Source organism: Centropristis striata, chromosome 6 (assembly GCF_030273125.1).
Source record: "Centropristis striata isolate RG_2023a ecotype Rhode Island chromosome 6, C.striata_1.0, whole genome shotgun sequence".
In the NCBI taxonomy this organism is placed as follows: Eukaryota; Metazoa; Chordata; class Actinopteri; order Perciformes; family Serranidae; genus Centropristis; species Centropristis striata.
The window spans coordinates 1,476,915-1,500,962 of NC_081522.1; the positions used below are offsets into that span (position 1 = coordinate 1,476,915).

Below are 24,048 nucleotides of genomic sequence, written 5' to 3' on the forward strand. Positions count from 1 at the left end.
TGAATCCACCGTAAGAGCTACGAGGTGGGAAAACAGTAGCAAACATTATCATTAGCACTAGCTAACAAGCACTTTTACTATAGTTAAGACAACAAATATAGCCACTAATATATATGACAGAATAAAATAAACTCTAACAAACCTTGTGTCCTGTCAGTCAGCCACTATAGAAGCCTTTTGATACTTTATATCAACTTTATATGAATTACTACGCACTCGTTATTATTTACCGTTCGTTTTTAACTTTTTACCGTTCCACCTGTTATTTCATGTCACTACCTTTAAAAATAAAAGCACCTGTTTCACACTAGACGGCATCTTTTCAAAATAAAAGCATCACAACATTGTAAAACACCTAGAAAATTTACAAACATGAGAAAAACAAGCTATATAATACAAAAACACCTATAGGAACCTTGCTAAATGTCATTTACAGTTGTGTTTAAAATAAATGTTAAAGTGATATAGTGATTGGAGTATTTACTACTTTTTACTGCTATATTTTATTTACTCCACAATAACAGTCTTATCATAACATGTATTCTTATCAGTAGCAGCTCAAAACCAGATAATTTACTGTATTTTATAAAGCGATTAAATTAATATTTAGCAGAAAATAATAAGAACACCCAATGCGGTGACACAACACTGTGTGACGCAGGACACAAGGCAGGACGTGACTTTTTTTCGGAAATGCAGTGGGATTCATAATAACACAGATATTACAGATATTGCCACATGATCCCAGCAGATGAGATGGCGTCTCATTGGTCGGACTCAGCAGCCCTTCATGCTTATTACTCTAAGCAGCCTCTCATTTTATCAATGACAGAACAAACAATTCTTTAAAGTTTTTGTGGTCAGGGAATACAAAAGGAATCATTAGTCTCAATTAGTTGCAGATGTGTGAGAGGAAGAACTTGATGCACAGCAGGAGTTACGCAACCCTGCCAGTCACGCACTCATCACACACATTCTCACCAGCTGAGAACGTCAAAACCAGCAATGCCATTTTGTAACCACGATTCCACAGAATGCATCAGATTCAGAATTTAAAGTGAATAATTACAAAACCAAAACAGCGTTTCAATTTGAACCCAACTATTTAAGGAATCGGCTGTGATATACACTACTGGTCAAAAGTTTTAGAACACACCAACTTTTCCAGAATTTAATTGAAAATGATGCAGTTTCATGTCTCAGTGTACTCTGAAATTAATGCACATTTGCAACATTTAAAATTCTTTATTGAGCATGATAGTGTTTTGAAAGTTAAAAAAAGATTCAAAATCACATTTTATGTTGCACTAAAGGACTAAAAAAAGACACAAAATGACCAAAAAAAGACACCAAAAGACACAAAATGACTAAAAAAAGACACAAAATGACCAAAAAAAGACACAAAATGACAAAAAAAGACACCAAAAAACACAAAGACTAAAAAAAGACACAAAATGACTAAAAAAAGACACAAAATGACCAAAAAAAGACACAAAATGACAAAAAAAAGACACCAAAAGACACAAAATGACAAAAAAGACACAAAAAGACACAAAATGACTTACAAAGACATGAAAAGAATTAAAAAATTAACAAAATAGCCCAAGACTCCATAGAGTTAAGTTGTTAACCCATTTCTTGTTCCCTGAAAAAGGCCTACTTGTATAATTCTGAAATGTACGTTATATTTTACCTTTTTTTATTTACCTCTGGCAGTTCACCACTTACCTTTGTACCCTTTCAAGCTGTTCATTTGACTTGAACTGCTTGAATTTCAATAAAAAAACTGGAAAAATTGGGGTATTCTAAAACTTTTGACCGGTAGTGTACGTTCAGTAATCATGGGTTAAAGGTTAAAAATGTTGATAAATCTAAAAGGCTATGGAGACTGGGTATGAAATGAAAGATATATTGAAAATGCAAACAGTCCTCTTGTGTTCTAGCGTCCTGCTGCAGAAGCTAGATATACAGCCAACCCTAACTCATGGCATTACTGTAATAAAAGTCATACTGCTGTAGCTCATCTCTAGGTCAAATATTTTACTTTCCTTTTAGATTTAGGACCATTAGTGGAACAACATCAACTACGGAAACAACTTTACTTACTTTTTGGCCTGTGGAAACTACAGTATATAGTGAATTCAGTGTATGGATGATAGGTAGCTTATTCCTGCACTGCAAAAAAGCCAACTAGCCTAAAACAGTGATTTAATTTGGTAAAACTTGGAAATATAAATTACTGACATTTAGGGCAATAATGTAAGTTAGCACAACAAAGGAAGCCAGTTGTCTGCTCAAAAACAAGTTGGTGAGTTGTTGTTACTTATATCTTTAAGTTGGGGTTCACAACAAGGGACAATAGTTCTGATAACTCTTATTTCTTTGTTGGGAAATTCGGTCATTAGCAAAAGCTAGCGGCTAACTGATGCTAGCGGCTAACTGATGCTAGCGGCTAACTGATGCTAGCAGCGCTGCTTGTTACAGCTACAAGAGTAGCCATTAGCGTATCAATGCTAACTCAAAATTGTGGTCACAACATTAGCTGACATTCATATCGACGTTACAATCGTGCCAGAGAAATTCAGAGTTGAGCAAACTCAAAAACAAAAGTAAAAATATTAAGTTGAATTGTCCAACTTAAGATTTTATCGAAGTTTGTTGCCTTGAAATTTTGAGTTCACCCAGCTTTTCTTTTTTTGCAGTGTGTAATTTTATTTATTTATTCTAAAACTCATCAAACTTGGAACATTCGTTAACCTCCAGTGAAATTCCCGTATTGTAGTGTCCCTGGGAATGAGCGTGGCAAAATGACCTATTAGCGCCCCCTAAAAAGTCAAGAAAATTTGGCCCCCTCTCACAGGAATGTCGTAAAGACACAAAATTTGGAACATACGTGTATCATGGGAAGACGCACCAAAGAAGTCACAAGAACCCATACCCGAAAACGAACAGGAAGTCGGCCATTTTGAATCGAATATGCTGTTTTCTGCGGTTTTTCCCCATTTCCACATCCGTACCTTAACAAACTCCTCCTACAGATTTTTTTACCACCAACTTCAAACTTGGTCAGTAACATAATCAAGGCCTTTGACATCAAAAGTTATTAAATTAATGGTGTCAAAATATGGCGCTTTGCCATAAAACACAAGATTGTTTTAACTTTGCCATACTTCTGTGCGATCTGGTCCAAACTTCTCATGCTTCATAAGGGTCCAGCCCTGAACAAGTCTTAATAACAAAATTTCATAAAGCCCTGCACCTTATGCTTTAACCACGCCCCCTTTCATAAAATGACCACTTTGCCTACTTTAAATAACTCTTCCTACAGATTTAACCCGGTGGTCAGTACCATCATAAGGCCTATGGCATGGTGGGCAATTAATTTCCCCAAGGGGCCACATGACCAAAACTCTGAACTAAATTCTGCTCAGTATTAATTTAACCGCTTTATGAAATACAGTAAATTATCTGGTTTTGAGCTGCTACTGATAACAATACATGTTATGATAAGACTGTTAATGTGGAGTAAATCAAATATATATATATGTGTACATTTTCTAGGCGTTTTACAATGTTGTGATGCTTTTATTTTGAAAAGGTGCTGTCCAGTGTGAAACGGGTGCTTTAATTTTGAAAGGTAGTGACAGGAAGTAACAGGTGGAACGGTTAAATGAAAAAACGAACGGTAAATAATAACGAGTGCGTCGTAATTCATATAAAGTTGATATAAAGTATCAAAAGGCTTCTATAGTGGCTGACTGACAGGACACAAGGTTTGTTAGAGTTTATTTTCTTCTGTCATATATATTAGTGGCTATATTTGTTGTCTTAACTATAGTAAAAGTGCTTGTTAGCTCAAGTGCTATTGCTAATGTTTGTTATTGTTTCCCACCAGCTCTTACGGTGGATTCACAAGGTGACCAAGGAATGTATTAACTTGTTAATTGTTAATTTATTAACTTTTTAGGTGTTTAATAGATGTTTTTGACAAGGTACCTCGGTAACTCAGTTAACTTATACGTAAATCGCCTTCAAAATAAAAGCACTGCGGTTATATTGATTTCTAATTTTTGGGTAACCTCACGCGGGCCGGACAAGGACAGCCAACGGGCCGGATGTGGCCCGCGGGCCGCCCGATGCCCAGGTCTGGCCTTTGGGATCAAAAGTTATGTAAAGCTTGCAGACCGTCACACTATGTGGGCGTGACATGGCGTAAGTTAATTGTGAACTCTGACAAATGTCTCTTTTCTGGTTTCCTACTCTCTTTTTCTCTCTTGTCCTCAGTCACACATACACAGTAAACTACAGTGGTGGACTAAGTACATTTACTCAAGTACTGTACTTCAGTACAATTTTGAGGTACTTGTACTTTACTTGAGTATTTCCCTTTTATGTAACTTTATACTTCTACTTTACTACATTTGGAGGCAAATATTGTACTTTTTGCTTTTACATTTAGCTGCCAGCCTTAGTTACTTTTCAGGTCAAGATGATTGGACATTTTTTCAATTAAACCTCATAACAGTATATTAAGTAGTTGTACTTTTACTTCAGTAAGTTCTGGATGCAGAACGTTTACTTGTAGTGGAGTAAGGGATCTGGTAAACGTACCTGTAGCGCAGCCTGGTAGAACTTCTGGGACAGCTCCCCCAGCTCTCCGTCTGCTGCTGTGACTCCTTCAGTTGAAGGGGTGGTGTACTGCTCCAGTTTATCCAACTGCTCCACCTGACATTGTTTCAATAGAAAGGCACCCACATTAGTATTTGTGACAGGTATTTTTGGCCCAATATTGGCTATGAAAAAGAGCTATTGGTCAGTAGCTACAGGTAAGTAGTAGTATTGGCGAGTTTTTTATGGCACTCTGGTGGTCACGGCAACACTTGTTTTTGTCCACAACCTAAACATGAAATGAAAGTTCCTTGTAGATGCTTTAACTTGAGCTTTAACTATGAGACATTTATGATGGGACAGAGGGACAGATACAAAAAATCTTTCCTTCCACATGCCATCACACTGTACAATAACAAATAATAGTCTGGTTCATTACATACTGTCTATGCACTTTATGTGTTTTTTATGCACACTGTTCATTGCACCTTATTTGTTTCATAGCACCAACATTTTTAAACTGTATATTCATATTTATTCTGCACTGGAATTCTACTCCTTAATACATACTCCTTCTTTAGACACTTTATTTTTTATTGTATTTTTATATTTTATTGCTTGAAGTATGCCTAGGTTGTTCTTTTTATTTAATTGTGTTGTTATTGTCTCTGTGTGTAATGCTGCTGCTACACTGTAATTTCCCAGCTTGGGATAAATAAAGTATATTTATCTATCTATCTATCTATCTATCTATCTATCTATCTATCTATCTATCTATCTATCTATCTATCATAGTCTAGACAGATTTCAGAATAAAGGCCTCCTATAAGAAGTGAGGAGCATTTATGGGTACAAGTCAGGAACCGGCCTACCTTACATATCTCAAGGGTGCTGAGTCCAAAAAAAATGGTTCCCAAGCGAAATTTTGAGTTTTTGACCTTCTAATTTGTATCAAATGGCCACCAAATTGCCCATCTTGCTCAGTCATTGGACCATTTCCCCTTAGTTTTTTTGTAAGTAGGCAATCAAAGATGAGGAAATTAAGTTTCTGGATCTATAGTCTAGGGTCAAAGCAAGGATATAGTGGAGGCTCAGTGTCTTTTTTATGTATATATATGTATGCAAAATACCAACTGGAACATTTAAAAGTGATATTGATTGAATATTTATGTCGGCCTTAAAAAAAACACACAAATAATGCTTAATTTCACCTTAAAAGTTGGTATTTTGCATAAATATATACATAAAAAAGACACTGAGCCTCCACTATATCCTTGCTCTGACCCTAGACTATAGATCCAGAAACTTAATTTCCTCATCTTTGATTGCCTACTCACAAAAAATGGTGGGGAAAATGGTCCAACAACTGAGCAAGATTTGGCAGCCATATTGATATGCAAATGAGAAGGTCAAAAACTCAAAATTTCGCTTGGGAACCATCTTTTTTTTGATTCAGCACCCTTGAAATAAGTAAAGTAGGCCGGTTCCTGACTTGTACCCATAAATGCTCCTCACTTTCACTTTTTGGACAATTCTGTCTAGACTATCTATGGGATTGTAGATCTTAAATAAACTATTGCCTGATATTAGATTATTTTTTACCTCTGCCAGAACAAAGGGTCGCTCCTGAAGCAGACTTGACACACTAAAGCGACACAATCCGGTGATGAGGAGGGTGTAGTGGGGCTTCGGCCAGTTGCTGCCCACCACCTGCACTGCTATCCCTGCTGTACCAATCCTACAGGCAGACAGACAGACAGACAGACAGACAGACAGACAGTGAGAGTGAGACAGATGACAGAAAACTCACTGCAGAACAATCACCACAAATTTGGCCTGTCCTGACCTTCCAACCTGGTCTCACAGGAATCCGTGAAATAGCCACGGATTCGCTTAACTCAAAATCCGTGGAATAGCCACGGAATCACTCAAATTTCCGTGAAACTAACACAGATTTCGCTACAATGCAAGTTAATGCCAGTCATATCCCCATGGCTATTCCAACATACAAAGTGATTATGTACATTCACTGAGTGAAGATTTAGAAAATAAAACATATATTTCTCGCTAGAAATGTGATCAAAATCCATTTTTATGCAGAAACTAAGTCAAAATATTGATTTTTTCACTAAAAATGAGAGAACTGTCCGCCATGTTTTTTGTTCTGACCGCCGGGACCTTGAAAGTCACGTGACTTGGAACAAACCAATAGGAACAAATATCCATGGAACAGCCACGGGATATGACTGTCATTAACTTGCATTGTAACAAAATCTGTGTCAGTTTCACGGAAATTTGATTGATTCCGTGGCTATTCCACGGATTTTGAGTTAAGCAAATCCGTGGCTATTCCACGGATTCCTGTGAGACCGGGTCCTGACCTTCATAGAGGGATTATCTTAAACTAAACCATCATCTACCCACACTGATTCAAGTTTATTCACATTCAGTCTTCACTAGGGTTGTAAAGACGATTTCCAGTAAATTTCCAGAAACTTTCCATGGAAATTTAAGCAAAAAAAATGGAAATTAGAATTAATTTAAACAAGCTATATCATATCCAAACATAAATATAAACTTTTTGTTTTGTCATGAGCAGACATACATGCAAAATGCACATGCACGATTTATTTGTAAGTAAAACTTTATCTTGTTTTGATTATTTTACTGGACAACATTCTTTCATTGAAAAAAAAAAAAAACCCGACCCCACCCGACCAATTAAAAAAGTAAGTGAATTAAATGGATAGTCAAGATTATGCTAAAATATATTTTCCCCAACTATATTTAGGTTTCCTGTTATGGGCCAACCTTCGATTTTGTAAATTCCTGGTTTATTCCCGTTTACTCCTAGCCTGGGTATACCCAGACTGCCTTGCGCGCTCGAATTTAATTTCGAACCTCCATCCAGTCTGGAAACCAGGGAGGTTTCTTAGCCCTGTTTTAGGGATCCAATCACAGAGCGGGGAGGGACGGCAAGACGATGACGCGTACTACTCGGCACTTGGAAGCTTGTAGTTTTCTTACGGATCCAACATGGCTGCTGCAGACGCGAAACTCTCTTTAGCTGTAGATGGTGTTTTAAATAGTTTAGAGCCAAAGTTGAAAGGCGAAAGGTCTCTGGGGGCTCCGCTGTCCCCCGGCTCGTAGCCAGATCACCGCTACCGGGGCTATTAGCACCGCTAGTGGCGCTAATAGCGCCGCTAGCGGTGATCTGGCTACGAGCCGGGGGACAGCGGAGCCGCCCAGAGACCCGCAGCAGCTTGTTTATTGCCCATAAAATCAGTGGATGTGTGTGGCTAAAGTAGAGATGGGCTAGTCCGGCTACGTAAACATCCATTTCTGTCGCTCTACTACGTCATCTGGTATAACTGATCTGATTGGCTAAGAGCTACCTACAGACGCTTTTGATAGACCTAATCTAAGATCTAAGCGCCCAATAAACGGCTCCAGAGGATCGTAAACTCCTCTGCGGAGAAATGCATTGTTGGTTGCCAGACTAGACCTCGTTTAAGAATAGTCTGGTGTTAGCCAGGCTAGTTTACTCCCATAAATTCACGTTAATTCCCATGTAAAGTTCCCCGGAATTTGGCAATCCTAGTCTTCAAACCTTGGATCTGGTCGGGATTCCTCAAACACCTGCTTATTTGGGTAAAAAAAACAAAATAGTTATATATCAGCAGGTGTGCTGTAGTATGTGGAAGTTTCAGTCTCACACACTGCAAAAAAAGAGAAGTTGGGTGAACTCAAAATTTCAAGGCAACAAACTTCGATAACATTTTAAGTTGGACAATTAAACTAAATATTTAAAGTTTTGTTTTTGAGTTTGCTCAACTCTGAATTCAGATTTTTGTCAACTCAACTGTGAGTTGTACTAACTTATAATTTTACATTGTAATAACTTTTAATCCTTACTTCTGCTAACTTCTGCAATGTGCTGAATTGGCACGATTGTAACGCTGCTATGAAATGTCAGCTAATGTTGCGACCACAATTTTGAGTTAGCATTGATACGCTAATGGCTACTCTTGTAGCTGTAACAAGCAGCGCCGCTAGCATCAGTTAGCCGCTAGCATCAGTTAACCGCTAGCATCAGTTAGCCGCTAGCTTTCGCTAATGACCGAATTTCACCGCTTTCCCGCATTTCCCAACAAAGAAATAAGAGTTATCAGAACTATTGTCCCTTGTTGTGAACCCCAACTTAAAGATATAAGTAACAACAACTCACCAACTTGTTTTTGAGCAGACAACTGGCTTCCTTTGTTGTGCTAACTTACATTATTGCCCTAAATATCAATAATTTGTATTTCCAAGTTTTACCAACTTAAATCACTGTTTTAAGCCAAAAAATACAAGTTGGCTTTTTTGCAGTGCATCAAAAGCCACTAAACGTATGATTTTATATTGAAATAAGAAAAAAAATCCAAATCATTCCGATACTCCAATCAGCAGCTTTTAGCTGACTCATAAACTCCTTTTTCCAGTCATCCACAGAATGTGTTTCTGGTTATGGGCTCTCAGTGGTGAGAGTATAAATTCCTGGCTTTAATATTAAGTTAAGTGGCAGCCACCACTGAGAAGATGACAGTGATGTGTGGATTGTGGCTCATTTGGCACGGTGGCTCGAAATCAAGCACACATGTAGCGTCTTAAGGGGAAAGCTGAATGGATAACCAGAATTTAATCATTCTAACATCTGTGGTCTACCACAACAACACAGAGAACACGGCTATCACATGGCTTTCTTTCTTTTTATTTACAAGTTAACCATCTGCATCCTGGAGCCTTTTAATCCTTTTTAACTAAATATCATTCTAACAATAATCACAAACAAGATCTAATGAGCTTAGTCTGTTACAACAGCTATTCTCAACCTTGGGGTCGGGACCCCAATTGGGGTCGCGAGATGATTTCTGGGGGTCGCCAAATCATTTGGAAGTCAGCTCTGTCTCCACTGTGTTAAAGTGTTCATGTGTTTTAGTCTTTTTGGTCACTTAATGTCTTTTTTTTGGTCATTTTGTGTGTTTTTTTTATCATTTGTGGTCAATTTGTGTCTTTTTTTAATCATTTTGTGGTCAATTGGTGTCTTTTTTTGTCACTTTGTTTCCTTTTTTTGGTCATTTTGTGTCTTTTTTTGGTCATTTTGTGTCTTTTTTTAGTCATTTTATGTCTTTTTTTGATCATTTTGTGGTAAATTTGTGACTTTTTTGGTCATTTTGTTTCTTTTTTTGTCATTTTGTGTCTTTTTTTTAGTCATTTTATGTCTTATTTTGATCATTTTGTGGTAAATTTGTGACTTTTTTGGTCATTTTGTGTCTTTTTTGGGTAATTTTGTGTATTTTTTGACACAAAATGACTTGGTTGAAAAATGAAAATGAAAAATGATTTGGCGACCCCCAGAAATCATCTCGCGACCCCAATTGGGGTCCCGACCCCAAGGTTGAGAATAGCTGGTATAAAGGACATTTCGACGTGGGCTCTAAACAACGTTTGTCAAGGACTTTACCGTGCATTTTACCACCATCAGTTTAGTAACAAGACTGGCCTGGTAACAAAGGTTAAAGTCCATCTCTGTGTGCTTCACTGCAGGGCCAGACCGGTCTACGGTTTGACAGACTGCCAAACCGTAGACTTTTCTAGAACAAATCACATGCTCAACTTCTGGTAAAAATAAATAACACACACATAGTATAATATGACATGTTTAGCTTGGGGAAATATTAACGTGAGAAAAAATGTAATTTGGTAAAGATTATATACATAAGATTATATAAACTCCACTATAAGAGCCAACCTGTGAAACCTACATGTAATTAGAATTACAACACACTGTTAGTAAATGGTTATCCATGTAGGTGTAAAAAAAATGAGCTAGTCTTTTTGGCCTTAACCCATAAGAACCCAGAGCCAGTTATCCATAAAGGAAAGTTATGGGGGATATATCACAGACCAAGTGAACCACGCAGAACATATTTATGATGTGGGGTTTTTTCGGTCATTTTGTGTCTTTTTTTAGTAATTTTGTGGGGGTTTTTGTGTCTTTTTTTAAGTAATTTAGTTTTTTTATGTCATTTTGTGTCTTCTTTTGGTCATTTTGTGTCTTTTTAAGTCATTTTGTCTGTCTTTTTTGTGTCTTTTTTAAGTAATTTAGATGTTATGGTCCTTTTGATACTGCCTCCAGCGGCCCCCAGGTAATTTGAGTTTGAGACCCCTGATCTAGAATATTTAAAGTGTTTGTTACATGGGTGTCACCGTGGGTTCTTATGGGTTAAGAGTGTCTTTCTCTTCTCAAATTGATAATCTTTAACATTTTTAGAAGCCTGGTAATATATAACAAGAAAGTGCCAACGCTTTGAGAAAAGCCTAAAAAATGTCGTACTTTTACGTAACTGTAATCATGCAACCCTGCAAACAACGGGTGACCCCTGAGTTTTGCCTACTTAGAGGGGTCCCGACTAGGGCTGCGACTTAAGGTTATTTTCATTATTGATTAATCTGTCGATTATCTAAATCAGTAGTTCTCAACCTTTTTGAGTCGCGACCCCCAATTTAACATGCATGTTGTCCGCGACCCCCACTCACGCACACGCACAGTTCAGATCACCCAAAAAAGAAACAAAATGACCAAAAAGAGTAAACAAATGACCAAAAAATACACAAAATTACCAGAAAAGACATAAAATGACCAAAAAAAGACACAAAATGAACAAAAGACACAAAATGACCAGAAAAGACACAAAATGACCAAAAAAGACACAAAATGACAAAAAAAAAGACACAAAATGACAAAAAAAAGACACAAATTGACCAAAAAGGAAACAAAATGACCAAAAAAGACACAAATTGACCACAAAATGACAAAAACAAGACACAAAATAACTAAAGAAAGACACAGAATTACTAAAAAGAACACAAAATGACCAAAAAAAAGACACAAAATTACCAAAAAGGAAACAAATGAGCAAAAAAGACACAAATTGACCACAAAATGACAAAAACAAGACACAAAATGACTAAAGAAAGACACCAAATGACTAAAAAAGACACAAAATGACCAAAAAAAGACACAAAATGACCAAAAAAAGGACACAAATTGACCAAAAAAGACACAAATTGACCACAAAATGACAAAAACAAGACACAAAATGACTACAGAAAGACACAAAATGACCAAAAAAGACACAAAATGACCAAAAAAAGACACAAAATGACCACAAAAAAAGACACAAATTGAGCAAAAAGGAAACAAATTGACAAAAAAAAAAACACAAAATGACCAAAAAAGACAAAATGACCAAAAAAAGACACAAAATGACTAAAAAGAACACAAAATGACTAAAAACACACACAAAATGACCAAAAAAAAGACTAAAACACATTAACACATGAACACTTTAACACAGTGGAGACAGAGCTGACTTCCAAAATGATTTGGCGACCCCCAGAAATCATCTCGCGACCCCAATTGGGGTCCCGACCCCCAGGTTGAGAACAGCTGCTGTACAGGACCTCCAAAACAACACCAACACCACTTTATCACACTGAGGAAATGTCTCAAGAGTTTCCTCTCTATCTCTACTCAGTGACTGAGTGTGAGTTACTTATGTAAGGCGGGCAGGTCGGCGGTGTCGTGCTCCGGGTCTCTGGTGCTGGGGATCACTCCAATGATGGTGCTCTTCAGAGAAGTTCCCCTCAGCAGCCGCTGGCTGACCAGCTGCATGTTCCGCGGAGAGTCCACGCTGAACCTGACGGTGGAGCCCGGGAGGAGCACCCCTTCATGGGTCAGCAGCAGCGGGAGACGGCTCGGGATCTGGATTCCTCCCCCGGAGGCCATGATCCGATGTTTTTACAACCAGGGACACTCTGTACCACAACAAACACTACCGCACTGGTTTACTGTCAAACGGACCGGACACATGTAAACACTTCCTAGTCGTACTTTCAAAATAAAATTGTCATTTGCGACCCGAACACGTAATTTACCCCACGCGTGAAAACAAGTAAGACACGTGTTTATATATAACGTTATAATAACGTTTTTGTTTCCATACGAATCATTACACCATTATTTTTCTTGATATCTTGTAGAGCGAATTTTTTCAGGCTCTTACTCTCTCGACTTCCTGTATTTTCTGGTTGGCTACAGGAAGTACAAAGGGACAAACTGTTGACGTACTTTCAAAATACAATTGTCATTGACGACCCGAACACGTAATTTACCCCACGCGTGAAAACAAATAATAAAGTTGTTTACATATATATATAACGTTTTTAGAAATGAGATAATAACGTTTTTGTTTCCATACGAATCATTACACCATTATTTTTCTTGATATCTTGTAGAACGAATTTTCCAGGCTCTTACTCTCTCGACTTCCTGTATTTTCTGGTTGGCTACAGGAAGTACAAAGGGACAAACTGTTGTCGTACTTTCAAAATAAAATTCTCATTTGCGACCCGAACACGTAATTTACCCCGCGCGTGAAAACCTATGGTGAAAACAAATAAGACACGTGTTTATATATATATATAACGTTTTTAGAAATTAGATAACAACGTTTTTGTTTCCATACGAATCATTACACCATTATTTTTCTTGATATCCTGTAGAGCGAATTTTCCAGGCTCTTACTCTCTCGTATTTTCTGGTTGGCTACAGGAAGTACAAAGGGACAAACTGTACGTGATTGCATAACATTGACGTTACAAAAGACATGAAAAATGAAATAAAGATAGGAAAACTCAACACTTAATTAATTTGATTATTCTAATGGCGAAATTCCACTGACATAAAGCCACATTTTCCAAAGGTCATGTGTTTTTCTTTTTTTCTCTCCTTCCTTTTTAATTATTTTTATTATTCTGTTTAATTTACACCTGTACTGACTTATGCACTTCATTCACTTTGTCTCATATTTATTTATTTATTTTCTCAATTTGTGATGCCAGACTTTGTTTTGTTTTACCCAAGATGGATGTTCTGACTGTAATTGGAACTTCTCAATAAAGTTTTGGGGGGAAAAAGACGTTGCAATGAGTTTCAGAATCAGCTTTTAGTTTAAGAATTTAACTTTATTACTTTATTTATCGTCTTAGATGTGGCTCACATACAACAACATACAGTGCAAAAACCAAACTCGGACAATAGAAATACATCATGTTTTCCTAAAAAACTGAAAAAATACCTAAGGAAGTTATTAAAATAGAATAAATCATACACAACTGGGTATAAATAAAAACAATAAAAAGAATAAAATACTAAAAACAGTAAAACAATAAAATAAAATAGAATAAAATAGTAATAAAAACTCAATTCAAAACAGAGTTAGAGATAAAAAAGACAAATAAAAGGGTAAAAAAGTAAAAAGAAAGCCAAGGATTCTTGCCTAGCTGGCAGTAAAAAAACAACTTTAGATTTAGGAGTGTTAGATAATTTATCCTGTTTTAAGAGTTAATTTCTTATTTTAACATGCTTATTTCTTAGATTTCTATTGAATCTTAATTCAAGAAATCTTGTCAAGTGAAATTATCTGTCCATGCAGCATTTCCCTCAAATTTAGTGTTTTTATCTTATTATTTAGACACCCCTTTTTTGCAGTGTGGGATCTTTTGTAACGTGATTTGCTTCCTTGTCAACTGCTTGGGTGGGAAGTACTGATAATGGTGTCTGACCAGTTATTTTACTTCCTTGGTTCATGACCCGGGAACGCTTTGATTTATTCTTAAAATACATGAAGTTGAACCAGGATGAGATAAAGGTGAGTACAGAATCAATGAGTGATTTGTACATAGCAGTTAATATGTCCATTCTGACATCAAATCCCCTGAGTTTCCTCAGCAGGAACAGGCGTTATTGTGCTTTTTTGTACACTGAGTCAGTATGTTTCAAGGGTTTAAAGAGGGTCAAAGGTTCGTCTACCTCCACAGCACACACGGTTATATTGTTTGTGTAAATGGAAAATAAAAATGGAGATAAAACACAACCCTGGGGGACTCCATTGTTTAAAATCATGTTTTTGGATTTAAAACCATTGACCATTGAAACCGGTTCAGTAGGAAGTCCTTCATCCATATCATTTTTTACTTGGAAATCATCTCAGGAAGTGACAAAAACTACATACTTAATTAATTATTTCAGCATATTTATGATAGAATAACACATAACTAGAAAATTTCCTCTGGGGAAATTCTGAAAGGGCCACGGGGGCTACTGCCGGTGTGTGTACACTATGATGAGATTCTTCAGAGATTTCAAACTATGCTCTTTAACCTCAAAATGTGTGTGTGTGTGTGTGTGTGTGTGTGTGTGTGTGTGTGTGTGTGTGTGTAATTAAAATCACATAAAGTTACTGTTTGTATGTGTGAGGAGTGTGCGTGCTTATGCGCATGTGTGTGTGCAAAACCATAATACCTATCATTGATCCGACTTCACTTTGAGCGTCCCGAGTTCTTCCTGAACGTCTACATATGATTTTTTTTAAGAAAAATAAAAAAATAGCTTTGTTAGAGCGATCTAAAAAAACTGTTACATCTCGATTTTGCCGAAATCTTCCTGCGTTTTTAATATGGGAGCCAATGAGGCTGTTGGTGGTGTTGGTGGCGCATCTGTGCGTCGTACACCCAAACTATAACTCTGACAGCTTTACCAGAGGATTGTGAGTGAGAAGACAAATTTTCCTACGTTTCTATGTATAAATTATTTCTGTAGAGTGGATTTTGCGGCCTGGAGCACAGTTTTCAAATTTATTTTTTGACAGTTTTTTCTCTCCCTCTACACTCTGGCGATGATGTCACACACTGTGACACGAACATTCCGTGCAATACACACCCATTATAATCCCAGAATTTCGCCAAAAATGATCATGGTCATTGAACAGGGATTGATAAAAAACTATATGACCTATCGAAACGTGGATTAATACACAAATACACAAGACTTGTGTCTACTGTTTAAAGTTTAAATGGAGTCTCTAGGTGAAATTATGCCAGAGAAGTAGACGTTTAAAAATCTCCAATTATTGTTGTTATTGTACTTTTTCGCTCATTTTTTGTCGGCCGTCCCATTCATTTCAATGCAAAATTTTGGGCAGTTTTTCGTGACTTACGTCGCGAAAAATTCGTATTCTGTAGAGAAATTTAATAGCACACCGATCCCGATCAAACCACACGTTTTGATATATAATTTGTCCTGCAACTCTTCAAGTTGTAGGACTAACAGCGGGACGAAATTGCGTCCGGAAGAGGAAGAAGAAGAAATCCACAGTATAACAGTAGTGCAGCACTGGTCCCTACAGATATTGCTGTATGGGACCAGTGCTTGGTGAGATTGCCCCGAGGCCCTAATAACATAAAACAATAGTTTATAAAAAGAATATTATACATTCATTAATTTTGTGGAATCATTTAACATTATTCTGTCCAGTAAGGCGTCTGACAGTATGATATGTCAAAAGTTTTTACCTACCTTTCAAAATTTCACCAAAAACAGGCCAAATGTCTGGAGTGATTTTCTTGTTTCTGATTTCCTGGTTGGAGGCGGGACTAAGAGGCAAACTATTTAAATACACAGTGACATCTAGTAGATTATTTTTTATAGAAAAACATACCTCAGCCAAGTGGTAGAGATGCTCAATCAGGTGGATTTCAGACACTCCTTTCATTGAGATATGGTTACTCAAAATGTGCTCTACCATGTGGTTGAGCAGGCAGTTAAAGGGTTAATCACCTATAAATCCCTCCATGGTCCAGCTCTAACTCTATACTTCAGAACTCTTAACCCCCTACTCTGCACCGAGATCCCTCAGATCTGAAAACCACATGCTGTTCAGCGTCCCACGGTCGAGGGAGATCACACCTTTACTGTTTTAGCTCCAACGCTGTGGAACAAGCTCCCCCTCAGTATCACAACAGCTGAGTCTGTGAATCATTTAAAAAGCTTTTAAAAACCCACATGTACAGACTGGCATTGTGCAATAATTCTAATGTTTTTACACATACACTACTGGTCAAAAGTTTTAGAACACACCAACTTTTCCAGAATTTAATTGAAAATGATGCAGTTTAATGTCTCAGTGTACTCTAAAATTAATGCACATTTGCAACATTTAAAATTCTTTATTGAGCATGATAGTGTTTTGAAAGTAAAAAAAAGATTCAAAATCACATTTTATGTTGGACTAAAGGACTAAAAAAAGACACAAAATGACCAAAAAAAGACATAAAATGACAAAAAAAGACACCAAAAGACACAAAATGACTTACAAAGACATGAAAAGAATTCAAAAATGGACAAAATAGCCCAAGACTCCATAGAGTTAAGTTGTTAACCCATTTCTTGTTCCCTGAAAAAGGCCTACTTGTATAATTCTGAAATGTACATTATTTTCCAGTTTTGGTTAAGCTTACCTTTTTTTATTTACCTCTGGCAGTTCACCACTTACCTTTGGACCCTTTCAAGCTGTTCATTTGACTTGAACTGCTTGAATTTCAATAAAAAACTGGAAAAATTGGGGTGTTCTAAAACTTTTGACCCGTAGTGTATCTTAATTTTTGTTTCTATTATTTTATCTAATGCTTGTTCACTGTTTTGATGATGTTCTCTTATTTTTGTTTTAACTGTTGTATTGCCTCAATGATATTGTATTTTGTAAAGCACCTTGTAACCCTGGTTTTGAAATATATGCTATAGAAATAAAGAAATAAATATATCTGAAGATTCCAATATGTTTCTTATGGCCAAAAGCCATAAAACAGACATGCATTTGTAGCTCATAAGCTCACAAAATTTATGGCCATATTGGATTTGGTGCATCTTGATTCAATCTTTAGAGCATGCCCTGAGCCAAGACCTTCAACTTATTTGGGGGAAGTGAACATAAGCAGATTTGTTTCTTGGTTAAAGGAACCCATACTGTATATTGTAACGCTAACAGTTTATTCAGCATTTAAAAAATGTTGTTGTTCAACTGCAATATACTTTAACTTCTAGTATGAAGTATGAAAGTATGAAAAACACAAGATTTATACAGCTGCATTATATTTTGCTAAACAAAGAAATTGAAAAAGCACATTTAAAGACTTGAGTTAATAATGACTGGACACTAGACACAGGGTTAGTTGATAAAAATAGCAATTTAATTTTTATTTCTTTCATTAAAGTATTGTCACACAGCATTATACATTCCAAAAAAATAAATAAATTCAATATCTTGTGTATAAAAAATCTGTTTGTAAAGACCCCGGACAACAACCATCCTTGGGTTTGCTGTTTTCATCTTTCTGTTGTTGCCAGTCAGCTTTGGGAAATATCACTTTATGTTCACAATAAGGGATCTTTGAATACATATTAAAATGCTCTTACGGTTACAAAAAGACAACCATACAGTTATATATGATTGATTAAGTATAATGAAAAATACACTCGCTGCATTTATAGCAATACACAATAATTCTCATTCATGTTTTTATATCAAAGCTGTCCTCATGAAGGTTCCTTTCAGATTGCTGTTTATATATATATATATATCATTATTAATCATAATTCCACCTGAAGAGTGACACAAACAGACTTCTAAGACTGTAATGCATGTATGTAATATGTGTAATAATGAGTGAAAGCATGAACTGAAACTATAACTTTCTTACATATAGAAGCTTTCACAAAAAGATACTTTAAGGAGTTAAACTTTGTATGGATCAAATATCTGATGTTTATAAGTGAAACACCACATTAATTGTGTTACATAAGTGTCATTTTATACAATGCAAATTACATTTGTAATTACTTTGCATATCTTATTTTTTAAAATTTAATTGATTCCTTGCCTCATTTTTGGTTAACCCACAAATCACAAAGCATAGCAGTTCATTTAATACCGTTTTAGACACAAAAATAATGTGTACTCTTAATAGTCTAGACGGATTTCAGAATAAAGGCCTCCTATAAGAAGTGAGGAGCATTTATGGGTACAAGTCAGGAACCGGCCTACCTTACATATCTCAAGGGTGCTGAGTCCAAAAAAAATGGTTCCCAAGCGAAATTTTGAGTTTTTGACCTTCTAATTTGTATCAAATGGCCACCAAATTACCCATCTTGCTCAGTCATTGGACCATTTCCCCTTAGTTTTTTTGTAAGTAGGCAATCAAAGATGAGGAAATTAAGTTTCTGGATCTATAGTCTAGAGTCAGAGCAAGGATATAGTGGAGGCTCAGTGTCTTTTTATGCATATATATATATATATATGCACTTTAAAAAAATGTTTGTGGAAATTACAGTAAAAAACTGTCAAATTGCATCAAAAATAGGTCGTAAAATTAAACATTGTACATCACCGTAGTAGATACTTTTAATTACTGTAAATCAAAGAATAGTATAAAACTTTAAATTCTACCGCCATAAACTGTAGAAAACACACAGTTTTGCTGTAAAAACATAAAATTTCCATGTAAAGTTAATGGAGAAATACCATGATGAAACAATTATCCTAAAAGTAATGGGATTATTCAGTATAAATTACAGTTTTTGCTGATATTTACATTTACATACGCTCACTGTATTTTTTACGGTGATGTTCTGGCAACCACAGCTGCCGGTATTTTACCGTAAATTAAACAGATTTTTTTTTTACAGTGTGCAAAATACCAACTGGAACATATAAAAGTCATATTGATTGAATATTTATGTCGGCCTTAAAAAATGACACAAATAATGCTTAATTTCACCTTAAAAGTTGGTATTTTGCGCATATATATATATATATATATATATATATATATATGCATAAAAAAGACACTGAGCCTCCACTATATCCTTGCTCTGACCCTAGACTATAGATCCAGAAACTTAATTTCCTCATCTTTGATTGCCTACTTACAAAAAAACTAAGGGGAAATGGTCCAACGACCAACGGCCGCCATATTGATATGCAAATTAGAAGGTCAAAAACTCAAAATTTCGCTTGGGAACCATTTTTTTTTGGATTCAGCACCCTTGAAATAAGTAAAGTAGGCCGGTTCCTGACTTGTACCCATAAATGCTCCTCACTTTCACTTTTTGGACAATTCCGTATAGACTATAACTGCACGCAAAATTTTGGGTGTGTTTTTGATAACATCTCTGGTAACAATTGCATGTAAAATATGCTCTTATATTTAACACAGTTATCCCTATGTTCCGCTACTGAATTTTGTCTCTCCTTGTTTGGTCCTGGTGAAACTGGAAGTCGTGAACTAAAATCTTTCCTCCAGAGTTTCCATGTTCCTTGAATAGCAGCTATTTTGGAAAAGAGGACTGGGCAATTAAAAGCTGTTAAGAATACTAATAAAACATTTTCTAAGTATTTTTTTTCATCTGTGAAAATGCATGAAAGACAGGTGAAATTCTTTATTTTATCATTTATCTGAGGGAACATAGGGCTTCCTCCAAAAATAATGAAAGGATAAGGTAATGTAACAGAAACTGACTAAACCAGCAAGTCAGGATGTGTAGGCAGTGAACCATGGTGCATTGAGATAAAAGTCACCAACAATGGAAGTTATGCATGCAAAGAGTCTTGAGTGCACGAAGTAGTGAGCAAATAATCTTGAGCTCCTGTCAATACTTCAATTGTTCAGGAGACTCCCAGAAGGACTACAGTGTCCTATATATGTCTTTTATATTTTTAAGTATTTTTCATAGACTTCTATTATCCTTTATACTTTGAGCCTCATAACCCCAGTGCCTTTTAAAGGGATATTTTGGACTGATTGAAGTAGGGTTGTATGAGGTACTTATACACAGTCACTGGTAGGAGTACAAGACACGGAAGCTAAGCAATGTACTGCTGTGGACAGGGACAGCAGCAAAACTTATTTTCGAACCTGGTCTCACAGGAATCCGTGAAATAGCCACGGATTCGCTTAACTCAAAATCCGTGGAATAGCCACGGAATCACTCAAATTTCCGTGAAACTGACACGGATTTTGCTACAATGCAAGTTAATGACAGTCATATCCCGTGGCTATTCCATGGATATTTGTTCCTATTGGTTTGTTCCAAGTCACGTGACTTTCAAGGTCCCGGCGGTCAGAACAAAAAACATGGCGGACAGTTCTCTCATTTTTAGTGAAAAAAAATCAATATTTTGACTTAGTTTCTGCATAAAAATGGATTTTGATCACATTTCTAGCGAGAAATATATGTTTTATTTTCTAAATATTCACTCAGTGAATGTACATAATCACTTTGTATGTTGGAATAGCCACGGGATATGACTTTTCCGTAGAGAAGGCGTGGTTTATGATCCTCCAGAGCCGTTTATTGGGCGCTACGAATGTCAATCATAAGCGTCTGTAGGTAGCTCTTAGCCAATCGTATTAGCTTAGCCACTAACGGGGCTAGTTGGTAAATCAGGCTTTTGCCAAATCCTGTTGGAAGCAAGGCTAAAACATCCTTTTTGGTGGTGATAAGGGAGTGTAAAGCCAAATGTTGTTCTTCTTTTAAAATAAACTTTCGCTCTGAACTATCTAGAACACGGAAAAAGAGCTTGGCGTCTGCTGCAGCCATGTTGGATCAGCCAGCAAACTACAAGCTTCCGTCTGTCCAATAGTACGTGTCATCGTCTTGCCGTCCCTCCCCGTTCTGTAATTGGATCCCAAAAGCAGGGCTAAGAATCGGCCATGGACACCAGCATGGGTACACCCAGGCTAGTCCAATGTGGGATAGATTGACGTTAGAGCCATCTATGCTCTCTTCAAGCTACTAAAATCCATTGACAGAAGCAGTTTTTTTACCTTGAAGTACCTCTGGTCTACTGCTGCTTTGGTTGTATATTTTTTGTGTGTGACTTTGGTGTCTAAAAAGGGTAGTTTAAATTCACCAAAGTGAATAAAGCAAGCAAACTAACCTTTCCCACTGAGTTCTGCAAGGTAAAATAATCGTTTTCTTCTGTCTGGTGTTTTTTTTTTTAGGTGAGCACAATATGTTTTGCTGCTGTCCATGTCCACAGCTGTAAGTTGTGTATCTTTTGTGTCGGTACTCCTGCCTCCTACTCATACAACCCCACTTTAAAACATATGAACTATCTCAATCAACTATGAAAACTATAATCTCTATTAATTGTAAGTCTTAATTCCACAAAACTTGACCATTAATTAAAGTAAGGAAGTAAAGCTGACACAACCTGAGAGGCATTCAGACAGAAAATAATGAGTGGCGATTTTGAATAAAATCTAAAATCATTATTTGTTGGTGTTAAACAAAACTCAACTAAAGTATTCCATGCTATAGTAGTATAATGTGGAATGGTATGAGTTGAGTTTCAGTTCTGAATGAGCATTTGAAAATAACCCAAACCAGGATGGGCTGAACATTTAGTTCACCCTGATGAAATGTAACCTGTCAAACTGGACATTGTCAGCAAATTTCCATGTAATTTTATATATTTTTTAGATTATTGAGGACTATTAAATTCTAGTTAAGTATGTAAATTTGAGGCTTGATTATAAATTATAAACTAATCGGACTATGATGTCACCTCATATTTGAAATACTGGTGGTCAGTCTTAGGATATGCATGGGTAATTTAGTCACCAAAATTAGTCTAGACGGATTTCAGAATAAAGGCCTCCTATAAGAAGTGAGGAGCATTTATGGGTACAAGTCAGGAACCGGCCTACCTTACATATCTCAAGGGTGCTGAGTCCAAAAAAAATGGTTCCCAAGCGAAATTTTGAGTTTTTGACCTTCTAATTTGTATCAAATGGCCAATTGCCCATCTTGCTCAGTCGTTGGACCATTTCCCCTTAGTTTTTTTGTAAGTAGGCAATCAAAGATGAGGAAATTAAGTTTCTGGATCTATAGTCTAGGGTCAGAGCAAGGATATAGTGGAGGCTCAGTGTCTTTTTTATGTATATATATGTATGCAAAATACCAACTGGAACATTTAAAAGTCATATTGATTGAATATTTATATCGGCCTTAAAAAAATGACACAAATAATGCTTAATTTCACCTTTAAAGTTGGTATTTTGCATATATATATATATATACACATAAAAAAGACACTGAGCCTCCACTATATCCTTGCTCTGACTCTAGACAATAGATCAAGAAACTTAATTTCCTCATCTTTGATTGCCTACTTACAAAAAAACTAAGGGGAAATGGTCCAACGACCAACGGCCGCCATTTTGATATGCAAATGAGAAGGTCAAAAACTAAAAATTTCGCTTGGGAAACATTTTTTTTGGATTCAGCTCCCTTGAAATAATTAAAGTAGGCCGGTTCCTGACTTGTACCCATAAATGCTCCTCACTTTCACTTTTTGGACAATTCCGTCTAGACTAAATGCCTAAAACAACAACTACATAACAATGCATGACTATTGAACAGAGAGATGATTGTATGTGTCGGTTGAACTCCAAGTCTTTGTGCACAATCAATATGCTGTATATTGAAAGAAATACATGAAATGGGGCAAAAATAAACACGTTTTGATGCTTTTGAATATACAATGTGGGCCTATAGCACAGATCTAAAACAACAACAACATTTAAATGCAAACTGTAGGTAAGAAATGCATAGTCAAAACTGAAGAGGGAAGAGAAAACAGCAGTTATCAGTTCAGTTCATGTACATACATGGCTCTGTCTCTAGCTCGTTGTGTCAAAGAGGCGTTGGTAGAGGAGAAGTGCGTCTATGGTACAAAGTCGGCTGAAGTCAGTCAATATAAAAACACTCCGGTGTGTCGTCTCTCTCACTGCTTCTTGCAGCTCCACCGGAGCACATCACAGGCGTTTTAGACAGAGGTTTGGCAAAGTCACAGTGACATCAGCTTGATGATCAATTTGGTCCATATGTGTGAACATGAACAAATCTTTTCCAAAACTTCCAAAAACGTCAATCTGAGCTGCCATCAAGAGACAAAAACCAAAGCCTTCCTGAGACAGAGAACTGGAAAATCTGAGGATCATATATGTCAGTTTAGCAGAAAGTCAACCTGAACTCATCACCATAACTTTTGCTGTACAATACAATATGAGCCCGATGGGGCCGGTGGCTGTCTTTTCATCATATCATCAAGACAATCTAAGCTCTGTTTGGTAGATTTGGGAAAGACTTATTGATGTTCACAAATCAGGATCTTTTTCTGTGTGGGTTGTTCTTTTACCCCTCTCCCGTCCGCTCAAGGGAGATTATGATACCAATCCCTTATCAGTATCAAAAGGGACGTCCTCATCCCGCCGGCCTGTTCTCAGCTCTCAGGATATGGGTCTTTCTTCCTGCCTTTCCTCCAATGGGACACGCCGCAGTCTGAAAAATAGATGAGAAGAGAAACTTGATTAAATCCTAGAAATAAAATTCTGTGTCCGTGTCTTATATACAGTATGAACCTTGGGACCACTCACTGCTACTCAACTGAAGAACATCTGTACTCAGTAGGTTTCACATACAAAGTAGAT

The 24,048-nt window shown here is 36.6% G+C and overlaps 2 protein-coding genes across 4 annotated transcripts in view; both read right to left on the bottom strand.

The window, feature by feature from the left end:
- Window positions 1-12,543, bottom strand: part of lonp2 (lon peptidase 2, peroxisomal) — a 67,102-nt gene extending 54,559 nt beyond the window's left edge. Inside the window, exons 1-3 of the mRNA XM_059334473.1 lie at window positions 12,210-12,543; window positions 6,211-6,346; window positions 4,612-4,725 (exon numbers count right to left, since the gene is read on the bottom strand). Of these exons, the coding sequence (XP_059190456.1) occupies window positions 4,612-4,725; window positions 6,211-6,346; window positions 12,210-12,442 (483 nt within the window). The 5' untranslated portion in view covers window positions 12,443-12,543. The remainder of the gene's footprint in view (window positions 1-4,611; window positions 4,726-6,210; window positions 6,347-12,209) is intronic.
- Window positions 12,544-22,943: 10,400 nt separating this feature from the next.
- il34 (interleukin 34) overlaps window positions 22,944-24,048 on the bottom strand; it is an 82,965-nt gene continuing 81,860 nt past the window's right edge. For all 3 annotated transcript variants that reach the window (XM_059334483.1, XM_059334484.1, XM_059334485.1), the window contains one exon: window positions 22,944-23,899. In XM_059334483.1, coding sequence (XP_059190466.1) covers window positions 23,841-23,899 — 59 coding nt within the window. In that variant the 3' untranslated portion in view covers window positions 22,944-23,840. The remainder of the gene's footprint in view (window positions 23,900-24,048) is intronic.